Source organism: Pseudopodoces humilis, chromosome 6 (genome assembly GCF_049639895.1).
Source record: "Pseudopodoces humilis isolate 2021_Gansu_Grassland_sample_001 chromosome 6, ASM4963989v1, whole genome shotgun sequence".
Classification (NCBI taxonomy): domain Eukaryota; kingdom Metazoa; phylum Chordata; class Aves; order Passeriformes; family Paridae; genus Pseudopodoces; species Pseudopodoces humilis.
This window is the reverse complement of record NC_142205.1, coordinates 67,589,448-67,606,587: the sequence shown is the minus strand read 5'-3', so window position 1 is coordinate 67,606,587 and position 17,140 is coordinate 67,589,448. Positions and strand designations below refer to the sequence as shown.

At 38.6% G+C, this 17,140-nt stretch overlaps 1 protein-coding gene across 1 annotated transcript; it reads right to left on the bottom strand.

The window, feature by feature from the left end:
- Nucleotides 1-709: 709 nt before the first annotated feature.
- Nucleotides 710-17,063, bottom strand: BBS7 (Bardet-Biedl syndrome 7). The gene is made up of 19 exons (XM_005530898.3): nt 16,902-17,063; nt 16,681-16,746; nt 15,392-15,454; nt 14,463-14,638; nt 13,708-13,894; nt 12,949-13,021; nt 11,911-12,027; nt 10,914-11,044; nt 10,252-10,336; nt 8,750-8,852; nt 7,985-8,177; nt 6,933-7,007; nt 5,787-5,852; nt 4,682-4,821; nt 3,543-3,707; nt 3,357-3,466; nt 3,146-3,249; nt 1,605-1,728; nt 710-1,297 (listed from the first exon to the last, which is right to left on the bottom strand). The coding sequence occupies exons 1-19, from the start codon at nt 17,055-17,057 to the stop codon at nt 1,164-1,166; spliced, it is 2,268 nt and encodes a 755-aa protein (XP_005530955.2). The 5' UTR covers nt 17,058-17,063; the 3' UTR covers nt 710-1,163.
- Between the last annotated feature and the right edge of the window lie 77 nt (nt 17,064-17,140).

The window sequence follows — 17,140 nt, the reverse complement described above, 5'->3', positions numbered from 1 at the left end:
TTTCCCGGGAGCTTGTGGGGGGTTTAGCCGGGAGAAAAGGAGGCTCTGGGGCAAGACCTCATCCCTCTGTACAGCTCTCTGAAAGGAGGGCGTAATGAGGTGCCCGCAGCGAGGGGACAAGAGGAAATGGCCCCAGGGCGAGACAGGGGAGATTTCGGTTATCAAAGAATCGCAGACCACAAAGGTTCTCTTGTTCCAACCATGCTGCACCTTCCACTAGACCCGGCTGCTCAGAGCCCCATCCAACCTGGCCTTGAGCTCTTCCAGCCATGGGGCATCCACAGCTTCTCCGGGCAACCTGTGCCAGGGCCTCACCACTCTCAAATGAGAGAACTGGGTAAAAAAATATCAATGTTAGGGAAGTCACCATCCCTGGAGGTGTGTAAGAGGTGTCTGGATATGGTGCTGGGGGATGTGGTTTAGGGGGTTACAGTGATAATGGCAACTTGATGGTTGGACTTGATCTTCAAGGTCCCTTCCCCCACTGATGATTCTACATCACTTCCAATGGAGTTGATATTTTTCACTTGCAAACAGATCTCTGTCTCCCCTGGCTGCTTCATCTCTTTTAATTTTAAATAAAACCAAGTGAGAAAGTAGGTAGAGTTTTGAAATGAAGCACAGAGAGGCTGGAGAAGCACTGAGAAGTTTAATGCCATCCATTCCTAAACAAATGTGTCTTTAAATGGAGCTATCATCAGTCTAAAATTCAGAGTTCCCCCCTCTCTGCACACACCAGCCACATCAAGTCTGGTGAGATTCTCACACTACATTCTCAACACAACAGGGAAAACTAAGTTAGGTACAGTTTAAACACACAGATTTCTTCCAAATCTGTCCAAGTCTCTGGAAACAAGTTTCTTCATCCATTCTTGCAGCTGGGGGACAGGCTGCTCCATGTCATCTTAAAGAGTAGTGAAAACATTTTTGCCAAAAGGATTTTTGGTATTTACATCTGATCTTTCTTGAGCTATTAACACTGTACATAAAACCTCTGCATACAGTTAACATACACAACAAGTTGTATGAAGTTTACTACTGTATCCAATATGAAAATAAATAAGAATAAAACATAAGAGCTGACAGTACAACAAAAAAGTGTTTTTGACTTGATACTGAAATGCCTTGGTTAAAAGCAGAAAAATTACTCTGCTTTTTCCTTGTCAGGCAGCATCAAAAAAAGCGATCAATCCATCTTGATCACAGCCATCCAAAATTTCCAGAAGGAGAGGAACTTTGGTTTTCACGTTGGTGCCTTTAAATTTATATTTATCTATGAAGAGATCTGTGATCATACCTGTAAAGGTAAAATTCCAGAAATTAGTTTGTTTTCAGTAGGAGGTATCTCCACTTTTAACTCCTGATTATGTATCAAGTATTGCAGTTGTTAGAAGACTTAACTTCATTGTTTTAAACAATGGTTTACTTGTAAACAAATCCAAGCCACTTAACTTTTATACATTCCTAAATTCCATCCTGAATTTGAACACCATCTTTAACCATGTCCATAAAGACAAGAATCATCTAAATATAAGCTGCTGTCTATTTTAGGCACGTCTCTGGACATTAAGCCCCATTTAAATAAAGCTGAACTGTCAACAAACCATAAAGTCTCTCGAGATGTGCAGGTTGTCTCTTGTATTCCTCAAGCAGCTGATCTGCCTCTTCCAAAATGCTGCGGTATTTTGGGAGCAGGAAGTCCACGTTGCCTTCATGAACTTGTAATTCCTCAAAGACAGTTTAAAATGGTGAGAGCTAACAGCAGGTAACTATCACAATAGCAGGTAAGAAGAAATTAAGCTTAGATATGTCAGAAGGAAGTACTTCAAAGGGAAGACAATCCCCTTCTATAATAGGAAATGTTATTTTCAGAGAGCCTCATTTTCTTCTAATGAAATGCCAGATGTCACTTTATAGACTGGCTTCTCAAAATCCTGTGTATTACAGCTTCCAGCTCTGAGCCAGAACAGGAGTAGACCATACAGACTCAAACCTTGACCATACCTTCATTTTTAGAATAAGTGAATTCCTAAAAAAAGTGTAGCACGCAGTGAAGTCTGAAGATAAAAGTAAACTCTGAAAGTATCACTCAATTTGTGACAGCAAAAAGTTTTGAAGGCTTCTTCTAAAAAGCCTCAGTCTATCAGCAGACCAATTTGGGATGGTTGGTAGTATAGATCTTTTCATCCTCCAGAGAAAAGAACTTCTGTTCTAGACAAGAAGTAATTATGTTGTGCACTGTGAGTTTGCTTTCATCAATCATTAGATTATTTTACTGCCTGTCAATAAGTTATCATCAAAAAAATGAGTGACCAAAAAATTTATTGAAGATTTGCTGTCTAAAACAAGCAGGAAGTACAACACCATTATTATTGCACAAACAATATGCATTAAGAATAAATTCTCTACTGTTTTTTACATCCCTGGTTTGCCAAATCAAGCCCAAGTAAAACCCTTTTAGTGATAATAAAGATTTTCACTGTTCTCACTGGTAGCCAGCTTTTCTAAAGAGCTCTGACAAGTCTGATTCCCCCAGAAGGACAAGAGAGAACTGGTTGAACACTTTCACCTCCCCTCCCTTTAAATAAAAAATACCAACTTGATGATGGTGAGCTTTTGACAGGAAAATCCTGGTTGTTGGAAAAAGAACTGAGACAAGCTGCCTATCTGGTACCTCACAAAGGCTATTGAGGAGGGTATTAGGCAAAAGATTCAAAAGCAGATGATTCAGAAATTATGAGACACTGGGACGAAGTTCCAAAGCAAAGAAGTTGCATCTGGCCTGGATGATCTAAAGAAGTGTAAATGTTAGTGGAAAAAGGGGCAGAAGGAGCTGGAAAATAACAGCAGGCTAGGAGAGAACAGTAGATGATAAAGCTGGCTGCCCTTCTGCCATCCAATTTAAGCATCTTCAGTAATCCTACGTGCTGTTCACTAGTTATATAGCAAAAAAAGAGACTTTTCCTTCAAGAAATTTGTCTCCTAGACACCTAAAATACATGCTTCAATTTGATTTAATTTTATTTAAGGTAACAGAAAGGGAACAGATCCCCACATGACACACACCTGACTTGAGCCATGGTTTGGTATCTGACAGCATAACAGCCCCCAATTAAAAATCAAACCCCAAGAGTTCAATACTTACTCTCAAAGCATCTATTAAGTGAACCTTCTTGGCCAGCAGCTGCTGATACTCTAATTTAGGGTGGATAAGCTTTAATGTGTGCCTCACAGATTCTTCATTTACATCTAGCAGGGAGTAAAAAAAAACCCCAGCAAGTAAATGAGTACTACATATTCCACTTCTGGGAATAACAAATGAACTGAAGGACAACAAAATGGAGAAGAATTTTTACCATACGATATGTTGAGATTAATCTTCCTTTTGGTGGCCTCTTTGGAAAGCACATCTTTGAGGATGGATATTGTAGAGATGTTGTCAGATTTAAAATATCCCTCACCTTTTCTATAAAAGAAGAAAAATTTTAAATAAATAAACTTGAACACACATGCGTGCACTAGGCTTAGTAATCGTATTTTACCTGTAGGTACTTTCAAGCTGCGTTCCCAGGAAAGTGTTCTGAAAATAAAAGGTGATGCACTCTCCAGCAGGAGTCTTTTCAGGCACCTCAGGCAAGCAAAACACAACCCAGGAGTGAATTTCAGCAAAACTGAACTGGCCTTTGAGCATCAGTGTATTCATGGGCCTGGGACATTGTGAAATTAAAAGAGAAAAAGCACAGTTAATAGTTAAGAAGGAGGGACACTGTCCATGTAAAAAAAGTTTAGTTCCACCTGGTGGTTTCCTTTTAATCAACACCCTGTAAAAAATAAGGTCTCTCCCTAAGTACAGATACATATTGCAGAATACAGCTGTTTTTTTGTACTTGAAAATGCAAAGCTCCATGCACATTGAAGTTTCACCTCCCACAAGGCATGTCAGATCTAAAAAAAAAAAAAACCAAATTGGAAGGTTTTGATGTTCCATTGCAACTTGTTAAACCTGAAATTCAGGGCAAAGGTAAATAACTGACAAGAGCAAATATGACTAAGACAGAGCCTCAAGAGCCTCCCAATGCTGTAAACCCCAGATGTAGCATTTTTATCAAGAACATAGTGGATAGTGGAGCTCATTTGCACACTGAAGCCTTTGGTATCCTCCCTTCAGTCTTTCAGTTTTGGTTTGAATAAGCAAATCCTTGGAGGCAACACGAGATGTTAGCTGAAGACAGGCAAAAATCCATCAGAAACTGTAAAATACTAAACTTCCTATAATAGAGAAATAAAGGTGAAAAAAAAAAGTCTTGGCTCAGTTTTGGGGCCAAGTTAGTTGTGAGAAAAAAATTAGAGGAAAAGGGTGGAGCAGAGAATGAGGCTGAAACTGAAAAGACACAGTTACCTACGGAGGAAAGTTTCCTTTCTACCACACCCTCAGCTCACGAACACATGGGGCTGAACTATAACCCAGGGCAGTACAACATAAAATAGTCCCAAAACAAGAACGGCAAGGAACTCTTTTAATCCATAATTTCTATTAAGAAATCCATGAAATGGAACTACAGGCTCAAAAGTGTAGGTTAGGGGTTAGAAATTGCATACTTAAGTTTACAGAGCAAATGTTTCAGCTGGCTTGTGTCATTTTTCCCAAGTGAAAAAGGCATTGATTTTTCTTTGCACATACCTGTCCTGGTCAATAGAATGAGTTCTCTGGTGAAGTGAAAGTGGCTTAATTTGATATTGATGAACTTGACAGGTTTTTGGTTGAATTCTGGGAGTTACATATGCCTGAAGTGTCCCGTACTGTCCTTCAATCGAGCGAACCTGCAGAGGGGAAAGAAGGACCCACAGAAAAGAAGAAAAGGGAAAAGATTCTTTTACCACTGCTTGGAAATTTAGTAAATCTTCAAAGTCTATATTCAAATAAATGAATCTATATTCAAAGAACTCTATATATATTCAAAGAAATCTATATTCAAAGAAAGCCTCTAGTATTTCAAAGAATATTTAGAGTACTATATTTACTTGTAGTGCCACTATAAATAAAGCAGAATTTTAAAACTAAATGGAGCATAGTCCAGTGAAGCGCTGCTGTATTAGATGAATTAAATATTAATAAAATAACACTCTAACTCGTTTTCTGATCAGTTAAATTAAAAAGGCTCAAAATTTAGAGTTTTATGTGAACATGTATCAGATTAGGAGGCTGCAGTAAAAAAGAGAAGACCTCATGCCAGTGTGCATGCTCAGCACTTTCCTAACCAGGATTTCCTTCATTATTTCTCGTGGTGGTTGCCATAAAATGTGTGAATTTGGTGGATCCTCAAAAATAAACTCCAAAACGCCCACATGCCTTTAAGTATAATAAGCATGGGATGACAGGATTTTCTTCCTCTCCAAAACATAAACTGAGTCTATATTCTCTTGCTAGTTCCCAATGTAACTTCCTTCAAACACCTCAGAGGATAAACAGTGCCAGAGCTTTCTTTCCCACACCTCCCTCAGCTTTGATTTCCACGTGTTGCCTTCAGAATCCTGTATTTTCCCAATCTGTGGTGTCCCCACTGCTTTCATCTTTGGGACACTCAAAAAGACCCCAGGCTATCCTGTGACATACTTTTAGAAGCCCTTAGAAATCCTGAAGACAAATAAAAAGGAACACAAGCCCTGAATTAGAAGGTCTCAGGAAACAAGCAGCAGTAGAAACTAGACTGATCCACGTGGAGAATTCTCCATTCCAAAGCAGGACTAAGCATTAATTTTATGGAACATATTTTTGAGGATTTTACCTTAAGTTCAAGTCTTGTAGTATTTGCTTGGCATCTGTAAGTTGCAAGAAGAAAGTTGCTATTTGGCTGAAAAAAGGGAAAAAAAAAAAAGAAAAAACCTTAACAGGAAAATAATACAAAATAGGAATGTGGATTCACAAAATTTCTATTGGTCTGTTTTAACTGTGGATATGTTGCAGTGAAGTTTTTGCAATGCATGTACAGCTATTGACAAGAGTTAAATACGAAAAAGCAACCCTTGGTTCTCCTGAATGTTCCAATTAGCTTTAATTATCATAGAGTTAAAAAAAAAAATAAAATATCTCTATAAGGAGAACACAACCAAAGCCTCTTTTTAATATCTCAACAAAGATTACATAGACATCTAGTTTTCATCTGGAAAATGCATGTCAGCCTGTCCCATTCATCTGAAAAATTAGTTCAACATTCAAAAACAAAAGCAGGATCAGTAAGAAAATACACCCCAAAAAGCTCTAAGTTAATCATCATAAATGGCACAAAACCTAAAATAAAAAGCTGATTTCTGGGTGCTCCAGGGCAGAACAATGATGTGCAAATTCAATTCTTAAAACTAAAATAAAGTACTGTTAGAAGGGAAAAGATTTTACAGAAGATTTTCATAAATCCTAAGGTAGTTTCTGGATTTTTTTCCCTGGCCCTCAGTGTCAGTAGTAATTCTGTAACTATTTAAGTCTGTAGTTATTATACATAAAAAAAAAAGGAACACGAACATTTTAATCCCCAAACAGCAGAACTGTCACATTCTGAAGATATTTTTTAGAAATTAACTTAGTAAGAAATGTAACATTCTTCACCTAAATTATTTGGATGTAAATGTACAGGAGTCCATGAAACCCAGAGAAGAGAGCAATACTGAATGTGTCTCTCACAATCCTCCTCAGGAACAAAAAAAAAAGGAAGACAGCAGATATTTTTGCACATAATTATGTTTGCCTTATGCAGGACCTCCTAATTAACTCCTAATTCTGCAGTATCTCTAATGAAGCTGTGCTCTCCACATTGAGGAGTCTAACTGAATGTATTTTAAATCAGGGATATATAAATCCAAGTTCTATTTTTACTACACAGTATTAAGAGTTTCCATTGTGCCATCTCTACAGCCAACACCTCCTCTGTTTCACTCACCTCAGAATCACAGCTGCTAAAACTAACAACGGCAGAATTTTTATCCACGTCCAGCAAGTCTAGTGGGACGTCACTCTGCAGAACAGAGGAGGAAGGAAAAATAAAGAGCTTATGTCCCTGAGTAGCTCCAAGTGCATTTATCCTCTGTCATCAATCTTTGCAATAAGGGAGAGGCAAGGAGATTGCTTCATCTCAGAGGCAAAAGCCTAATAGACATGCAGCTTACTACTTAATCCTGGAGTAACATGATGATCTTTCTGTTATTCCCTTACAGAATCCCGAACTCCTGAGGCGTTAGCTTGCCACAACCTTAGTGTAAAATCTGCAACTGTCTTTCAGACATGAAAGGTAGATCAAACAATTTCATTATTTCTGATTTAGCTACGGAAACATCTGATATTATACAGTGGCAAATTAGCTGTAGCTTAGCATTGCTCTGTGATCCTTGTAAGTGATCTGTGATCTGATTAAGTGAAAAATAAAATCTTGCAGTACTTCTTTCCCATTTGTTATAGAAAAGTCATCTCCTAAATTCCTCCTTGTCACATTTTTCTCTTCACTCATTTCCCAAAAGAAGGTAATCTAGTACTGCTACTTTTCTGACTACCAAAGATGGCCTTAATTTCAGCTGATACAGTAAGAGGAATAATTAATTAAGGTTGCTGTGATGGCCAGGAGTATTTCTCCCCAGCTGCACACAAATCAGATGCTATTCCACACTGAAAGTGAACAGGTGGCCCATAACATTCTGAAATTAATTTTCCACTACAGAAGGCACTTAATTGGCGAGTGAGGATGTGCAACTCATTTAACTGGTGTTTAAATAAGGACATGCAAAAGCAAACACTTAAATTATAAAGAAATCTTCTGTTACAGCAGGCACTTTGGTCTATTTTGGTAAGGTAACATTGCTCTTCTCAGCACAAATTTATTGTACTTGTTCCCTAACAAACATGTCCTTAAGAGGCTGTAACTTGGCTTTTTGAACTAGAAAAGTTCTGAGTGGTTTTTTTATGCATCAAGAAAACCAACAAGAACAAAGCCCCACTGACCTGCACCAGGACATTATCGATGGCTGTCTGCACCTCCAAGATGAGGCTGTAGCTGGCATCATCCTTGTTCAGTGTGAATTTGTCATTCACACTGAAGGCAGGTACTGAGGAAACTGCAGTGCTGGATTGAGAGGACTGATGGTATTTCTCCCGCTCCTGATGTACTTTTATCTGCAATTGTTCCAATTCATTCCTAGAAAAGGGAAACCACTCATAATGTCTTTAAAAAAGGCAGCTATAGAGCTACCCTAAAATTTAAGTATTTTAAACTTGCAAGGCAATCCTGTTTATCTCCTGTCCTCAACTTTCCAGCCAGAAGTGACTGATGACTCCCCTTTGACATACTTAGCAAAGATAAAATATAAACTCTGTCACATGGACACGTGGATTTTACATGTTCCCTGACAAAAGAGGTTTTTGAGACACAGGAAAGGACAATCTTTTTCCTTCAAGAGTACAATGCATTTTGAATAATATGGTAGTGACTTCTTTCCTGCCATCATTTAGAAGCTACAGAGCAACAAGGAAGAAAGGAATCTTATCTTGCTGATACTGAGGCAGAAAGCAGTAACACATCATCATGTGAAGGCAAGATAGAAAACGACCGTGAAATGAGGCTGCTATTCATTTCTACTTTGAAAAGGTTTGATTCTACTTCTAGATATATTAATAGTAAAGAAATTCCAGTGAGATAGGAAGGAGAGAGGACATTTCAGATTTTAACATTTCCATTCTTCCATTTAAATTTCTTTCTAGCACAATTACCTTAAGGATGAAATCTTGCTCTGCATTTCTTGACTTAATTTTAGTTCTTCACCTGATCCACCTTCTCTATGGACAGGTTCTGTAGTCAGTCCTGTCAGCCAGCCTAAACCAATATATGAAGTTTACATTCCTTATAAGCTAAAAAGAAAATTCTACACTCAGCTATTGTATGTGTGATGTTTGTTCCACACAGGGTAGAGAGAATTGAGCCCAATTTAATCCTTTTCTGAGGATTAATCCTAAACACATAATTTTTTATGTGTTTCATTCTTAAATTGGAAATCATTACTCTTTTTTTTTCATGAAATACTTTGAGCAATAAATTCTTCTTTCACAGTTTTTAACTGAGCATTCGGATTTTTTCTCACCTCTCTTTTTCTGACAAAACCTTGAATTACTGGCAGTACTGAAAACAAAATGAAAGCTGTGCAATGTGTTTATAGCAAACTGGATGCTGCTAAGTGGGCTTACAGGTTGGATGCTGCTGCTTGAAAAAAGTTATACTTTTGCTTACTAAATTACTATTTATAAAAGCATATACTAATTGATTATATTCTGATACCTCAGGCATGATATGCAGGAAATGAATAGGTGTTCATAGCTCTGGTTCCCTGCCAAAATCAGTCTAGTGCACATCCTAGCAGAATTCACCTTTGAAAGCCCACAGGGGAATGTGGGCTTTCACTTTTTCCCTTTCTTCTATGATCTATGGATCTTTATAACATTCCCACTAAAAGAAGCCACAAAGGACTTAGGCTGCAACAGTACTGTGGCCATACCAAACAGTTCATATGAGGTCAGGTGTAAGGGTCTTCTGATCACTCAAAAGTGTTTAGAAGAAGTACTCGGAACACCATTATTTCTCAGGAACTGACTGAGGATTCTATCTTGCCAAAATGACATGATTTTCATTACAAGAAGTTTCAATAGGTTAAATTTTAGCACTGAATGTAACCAAAGAGAGAGAGAACTAGCAATATTTTAGCTCCCAGCAGCTGACATATGCAGCATGTTTATCATGGCATCTGTCGCACACAAGCCAATAGCTCAAGTCTTACAGAGGAGCTGCTGAGATGCCTCACATGGGGGAGCTAAAATCAGAATCAACCCCATTTAAAGCACTGTGAAGCTGAAAAGGAATGAAATCGTGTAAAAGACAGAAAAATAAAAGAAAAACATGTTTGTATATCAACATTTTTCACATATATTAAAAAACCATAACTAATTCCTTAAGACATACACATTAATTCCTCACAATAAGGCAGCAGTTTATACCAAAATATAGCCAGTCACTGTGTTACACATGATGAATAGCTTAAAATATAAAATCCCCACAGTTTAAGTGTAGGAAACCTTGTTTTTTAAGTGTAAATATTAAATCAGAAGAGATCTTTTCAACACAAAATTTTAAGAGATGTGACTTGCACTAACAACATAACCTGCTTCGTTTCATCACCTCACCACACACATGGCATTTATTGTGTCAATGATAAGAGGCTTACCTGAGTATGTTGCTGCTAAAATTTCATCATAGCCATCTTTTCCCACACAGCCACCCTGGATTGATGCAATGCTCTCTGATAAAGCCTTCAAATAAACACATTCAAGAAGAGGAAAAATATCACTGCACCCATTTTAGAAGTTTTTAGAAGATTCTACTCCACACAGCAAACACATTGCAGAGCTGAAAGCAAAACACTGTCAGACAGTGTTTTTCCAGCAGAAATTAGCAATCTGACTGAAATGATCCCTCTGGATCCAATTACCATTTTAAATAATTGATAACCAAAGTAATTATGCTCAGTGAAGCCCTGGCAGCTTCCATTTATTAGCCTGTAAATCACAGACTGTACACAAAACTCTAATTTTTTTCACTCAGAGAGCAACTCTGTATTAGGTTTCACCCAACAATCAAGTAAGCCAAAACTTTAACATATACTCTCTACATTATTTTGATTTTTGCTCAAATCACAACTACTTCACTTTCTGGTTCTTGCATGTTACCATGCTGATTTCAAGTTCATATTGGCAACGTTACAAACCTCTTAAATTAAAAACAAACCACATCTTTTAGCAGTAAGGATCATGTAAGTTTTTGAAATACAGATTTTTATTTTTAATTTATGTCTTTTTTTCCAGCAGTGTATGAAGAATGAGGACTTACATAATCGTGTCGAAGCACAGGATCATCAGCACTCTCAAAGTTATAAATCTCTATCATTCCATCATCTCGTCCAACAAGTAATTCCTTAACTCCATCTCCCAGAATGTCAAAACTATCAATACACAGAATACCTAATGAAAAAGAAAACAAAGCTATTTGCTTTATCTTTATTAGTTTATGATACAATAATATAAAGGCCAGTTTATGTAAATATATGTAAAGACTCAGTTACACAGGAAGAGACTCCTGGCCAGCTTTTAAGGTGTTAATAATGAGATTTCTGGATGAGTCCTTGGGGCTGAAGTCCTCTGTGCACCCCTGTGCTTCAGGTTCAAGGAGCTTTTGTGGCTCCATATTTCATAGAAAGATTAAGGACATACTAAGAAGCATTTTAAGAATATACTGTGGTGATAACTCTCATAATCAAATAAAAATGTATTTATACATTCCATTCCTGACCTTCTCCTTCACAAAGCAGTATGAGCTAACAGATGTTCCGGAAGCAGCACACCAAGGCTAAAACTGGGAAAGTTTTGATTCCTTATTATAGAGACATTTTTCACCTTCAGACAAAACCCTTTATTATGACTCTTTAGAGACCTTAAAACAACAGAATATCTGGTAAGTTTTGCAGGTACACTTGCCAAATATACCCACACTTAGAAATAGAAAAATTATAAACATCTCAATCAATCATATTTTAATCAACAGTTTTCCAAATGCAACTTAAAAAAAATAGTGTAAAAGCAAAAGCTTGCTAAAATTCTGAAAATTCTGAATAATACGAGCACAAAACCCAAAGCAAGACAAACTGATTAAAATTATTTTCCAGAAAATCAGAAGAATTAAAGAGACCTTAGTCATATTAATATCACATACTGACATAATCACAATATGCCTCCAAAGTTATCTGTGAATAAGATTTCCTGATTACCTTACTCTTAGCAAAGCCTCAGGTATGCTAGAAAGCTAAAGAGTGAGAAATTGAGACACATACCTCCTCTCTTCTTTTCATTTCCAATTTCCCACCTTGGTATTGCCTTGGTACCAGTAATCTGGGTGAGACCCAATTTCCCATCAGAAGTCCCATAAACAACTTCTTCCCCAGAATCACCTAAACACAGAAACTGAATTTAATACAATGAACTGAATTTAATACAAATACAATTTTGATACAATCACGCACACCAACTTCAAAATGTTGTGCAGTTACACTCTGCAGCCCATGGGAAAAGGAAACACATCACTAGTGTGCATGTGCAACAGAACTGTCAGGCTTCAAACCTGAAAACAAATCCATGAAAACTGCACCCATCTCGATCATTTCCTTGTGGCTATCACTGTTCTGTGTTTGGCTGCACCCTGCACTGGAGCTCTGCCTAAAAACCAGTCAGAATCTATGACTACGTATTTCGGCAAAATTAGGCTGAAGTATAAAGGCTACTAAATGGACTTGACAGAAGAAAAACTGAGAAATCCTTTCAGAACAAACACCCAGCAGTTAATGTTGTGCCAAAATTTCAGCAATTAAGAACTACTTTTCCAAACCAGCTCTGTATGGTTGTCCCACAATCTAACTGAAACTAAATTAAGCACCAGATTAACACCCTAAAGCGATTTCTATGAGGTTAGAGCAGATTAGCAAGAAGGATGACCAAACTATTTTAAGTTTGAACCTTCCAGTCTTAGTTTATGTTAGCTCTACTCAATATTCTCGTCTGTCCATGTATTCCAGTTATGGAAATCCACATGTAAGACAAACACAAACCCAAAACCTGCACATGGCCCCCAAAAGTCCAGTTTGTTTTTACACAATGAGACCCTTCAGATCGCACTAGTGTTGTAAGACAGGTCTAAAACAGTCATATCTCTGTGTGTATTTACAGGTAGAAAAATTACCTCACATAGTCACTTTTCTGCTGCGCTTTTAACATCAGCTTAAATATCAAGACAAAATAACAAAGACAAGCTACAAAATCTTTAAAATATAGTAAAATAGTATTAATAATTATGTGTACATTCAAAATCTTGTTACCCCCATTTCCATTGCTCAGAGCAAGAACCGTAGGTGGTCCAGGAAGTTCTACTTCATACAGCAAATCAGATCCCTGAAGACAGAGAGAACAATCTTAAATCAATTTGTTAAAAAAAACACAACCAAAACAACAGGAAAAGAACAACCCCAAAACACTGCATACCAAAAGCTGCTTACCAAATCAAAGCCCCACAATGATAAAATTGTTATGGATCACACTAAAAGGTAAGATTTACTTATTCAAACTCCTATGGGAATACCACTTCTAAGCCAAAACCAGGGTGAAGTCTGTAGAAATAAAACATAGGACTCTTGAAATGTGTTGTTATCATTAAAAATGATCCAGGAACTCATCTGGCAATTTAATATGTTAAACCACTTAGTATCACTCAAGACTTGTCACAACAGTAATTTATAAGAGCAAGAATTCCCAAAGTGATACAGACTTCAGGAAATCAAATGTGTATGTGAGCACTTTTAGTTAGAAGGGACCAATTTGTCATCTACTTCCATCTACGAATTCCAAAGCCTGTTTACAGTGGTTTTATTAATCCTCATTTTTTGCAAGTTTACGATAACGATTTTCCTTTAAAAAAAAAAAAAACAACAGAAAGGGAATGCACCAACAGCAACACTGCTAAGTAAGGCAAAATTCACTGATCCTTATGATGTTCAAGCCATGCTGATATATATTCCCTTCATAATTAGTGCCATTCCATAGCATCCACACATAAAACATAAAGAAGGAAGCATTTTAACCTGTAACACCCTGAGGACTCTGTCCTGACACGCCAGCACTGGTGTGATGCAGTTCACTTTGTCTACAGGAAGGCAGAGAACATCATTGATTTTATCTCCTGATAGGAAGTAGTGCTGGTCCTTGCAGTCACAGTAATGGTTATAGATGTAGCTTGCACAGAGAAAGAGATCTGCTCCTGAAATGTACCTGAGGAAAACAAAACACTTCCTGTAGCATCTTGCTGCAGCAAGAATAATGCTTTTACGCCTTACTATGCTTGCAGCTACAAGGTATTATGGGGCCCTGCAAGCTGTTCCAGCTTTTAGAGTTACTTATAAATATTAAACCCCTGTGGCTTCTATAGCTCTCACATTTCTACTTCGTCTTCAGGTAAATCCCTTAGAATATCTTTATAGAAATTTCATTACTATATTTTTTATGCTGATTTGTCTATGGCAGAATCTTACAACACAATGCAAAAAAAGATTTTGCTCCAGGAGCTATGTGGACAGGACACACTGTGTCAATAACCCCAGCTCTGCTCACATAGATTTTGCACTGCTCTGAGTGTGAGTACCTCCAGACCATTCCCAATTCCCCCTACACTTCCAATACTTCTCCATGATATTCCAAATTTCTGCTACAGGTCTCAACACAAGCTGAAGCTGGACTGGCACTTAATATCACCTACACAATATGCTTAAAATTATTGCATAAAATCATAAACTAGCAATCTGCTACAGCTTTCAAAAAAAATGCAAAATATCATACATACATAGCTTTGATGCTTTCAGTAAGGTTAGTTTCAAAGGAAAGAAACTGCTTCCCTCTTTTTGTGAAACCTCTGACTTCAGATCCTACAGCCACAAAAATTTTCTCTTGTGGTGTATTAAGAGCTCCTCCCAGCTCCAGTCTGGAGATCTTTTGTCCTGGCAGTGTCTTGAATACTGGCTGTCAACAGAAAAGCAATTTTCATCATCACAATATCATAATTATGGTAATTTTTTAACATAGAGGATGAGAAATTTCTTTACAATTTCTGGCAAGCCTAAGATGCAATGGGTTGTACACAGACAAAAAAAATCTGTATATTTATCTTCAGAATCACAGAGCAACCAAGCATTTTATCAGTAAATAAATTCAAAAAACTTTAAAACATCATAAATTGAGATTTCATTACTTTAGTATTATTTATTCATTCATGGGAAAAGCTCAGACTTGCTCCCTCTCACATGTTACATTCTTATTCCAGAAGTCTACACTGATTTATCTCTACTGCTGTAGAATACTTATGAGCTAACCATGAACTTCCTGGAGTAGGAAATCCATGAAAGAAAATAAATTTTTATTGAGATGGGCATAAAAAGCAATCAGTTTGTCCAAAACCCTAAGGTGATTTGATGAATCTCTGCAGGTTTCTGTCCCATTACAATAACTGTGTACGTGCCCAGGCTTAAGCCAAACTTTACTGAAGTGCAAAATGTGTAGAAATTACTTTTTTGGTGATGATCCACATTTTTGACTAACTGTGGAGGATCTTGTACTTGACCAGGCATGAGAACAGCATGCCCTCACCAGTCCACAGTTCTACCCAGACACCTTGTCCAGGCATCTTATTTGCCATGTCAATAAAAAATGGACTTTCAAAGTTCACTGGGAAGAACATTTAAAATACAAAATTTTAAATGGAACATTTTCACTTACCACAGCTTCTCCCTTTTTTATGCCAAAACACGTAACGACCCCATCCTGATCTCCAACAACCACCTTCAAAAGTATAATACGTTATTTTTTTATTACACCTATGTTTTTAAATAATGCTCTTCCTGTATTCATAGAATCACAGAATGGTTTGGGTTGGAAGGGACCGTAAAGATCATTCAACTCCAACCCCTTGCAGGGCAGGGACACCTTCCACTATCCCAGGTTGCTCAAGTTCCATCCAACCTGACCTTGAATTCTTTGCAGGGATGGAGCAGCCACAGCTTCTCTGGGTAACCTGTGCCAGTGCCTCACCATCTTCACAGGGAAGAATTTTTCCCTAATATTTAATCTAAACCTACTCTCTTGTCAGTTTGAAGCCATTCCCCCTCATCCTGTCGCTACATGCTATTGTAAATATTCCCTCTGCTATGAAATTTATATTTTCTTATATTTAAGGACTCAAAATTCTAGAGTACTTAATTACATATGGGAGTATACTTTCAAGATCTATATAAAATGCTGTAGGTGGGACACTGAACAGCAGTTCAAGTACAGGCATTTACAATCCTTCTCCTGCTTCTACTTGTAAACATCGGCAACCATGAGGTGAAGATGTATTTGGGCAGAGTTGTGTTTTCACACTAAGACTTTATTATTGAATGAAAAAATCCCAAGTGGTTCTTTTTATTGAGCTTCCCTAACCAGATCTCCTTAATTTGAACTTATATTAAGAAAATCTTGAAAAGAAGTACTTCATAGAACCAGGGTTGGAAAAGATCTTTCAGATCATCAAGTACAACCATCAAGTTGTTATTATTACTGTAACCCCTAAACCATGGCACCCGCTGCCAGATCCAGACACTTCTTAAACACCTCCCAGGATGGTGACTCCACCAGCTCCCTGGGCAGCCTATTCCAATGCCTGACCATCCTAACAGTAAAATATTTTTTAAATATCTAATCTGAATCTCCCTTGTCTCAGCTTCAGGCCATTTTTTCCTCTAGTCTTAAGTGTTAGTAAAACCAAAATAGAGAAATATGGAAGAACTCCCTCCTGGTTTCAGCAATACCATAAACTACAAAAATTCCTTCCCGGTTCTGAAGTTTTCCGATCACAAATTCATTTTTTTTTTCCTATTTTTTTTCCAAAAAGAGGTTTTCCCAACGCCCAAAATGGGGTTGCAGAGTCTTTCCCTATGACGTCCTATACCTAAGGAAACTCTGGAGATGATTAACGATAGGATGAGGCATAGGACAGGAGAGGCAGCGAAGCACCAGGCGGTCGGTACCTTCTGCGTGGCCTTCTTCCCGGAGGCGGGCAGCAGCCTCATCGTCTTCTGCGCCGTGACTCCCACCTGTGGATGGAAGAGATGCTCCTGAGCGGGGCCCGGAGAGCCGGGACGCCCCTCGGGCCGCTCGCAGGCCGCGCCGCACGGCCGCCCCTCGGCCCCGGGCGGGCCGTGGCGCCTCGCCCTGGTGCTGGGGCGCTGCCGGGGACTGCCGGGCCCACCTGCAGGTAATCCACGCGTGCCAGGCTCGGCTCCATCGCTCCCGCGGGACGCGCGTCCCTCCCGCGGGCACGGCGCGCCCGCCGCTCGTCACCGCGGCAACCTCCGCGCGGCGCCCGCCTCCCATTGGCTGGGCGGACCGCCGGGGGGCGGGGCATCGGCCAAAAGGGCGCTCCGATTGGCTGGTGTGCAGCGGAGGGCGGGGAGATGGGTGGGGCAAAGGGGGAGCACCCCGGAGCGG

Bases quoted from the DNA above. Each gene is read 5' to 3' on its own strand.
- BBS7 (XM_005530898.3), bottom strand. From the start codon at position 17,057: ATGCCCCGCCCCCCGGCGGTCCGCCCAGCCAATGGGAGGCGGGCGCCG. The intron at 15,455-16,680 runs GTACCGACCGCC...ATACTTTTGAAG, and splicing joins GGAAGAAGGCCACGCAGAAG to GTGGTTGTTGGAGATCAGGA. The intron at 7,008-7,984 runs GTCAGTGGGGCT...TCTGTTCTGCAG, and splicing joins TCGATAATGTCCTGGTGCAG to AGTGACGTCCCACTAGACTT.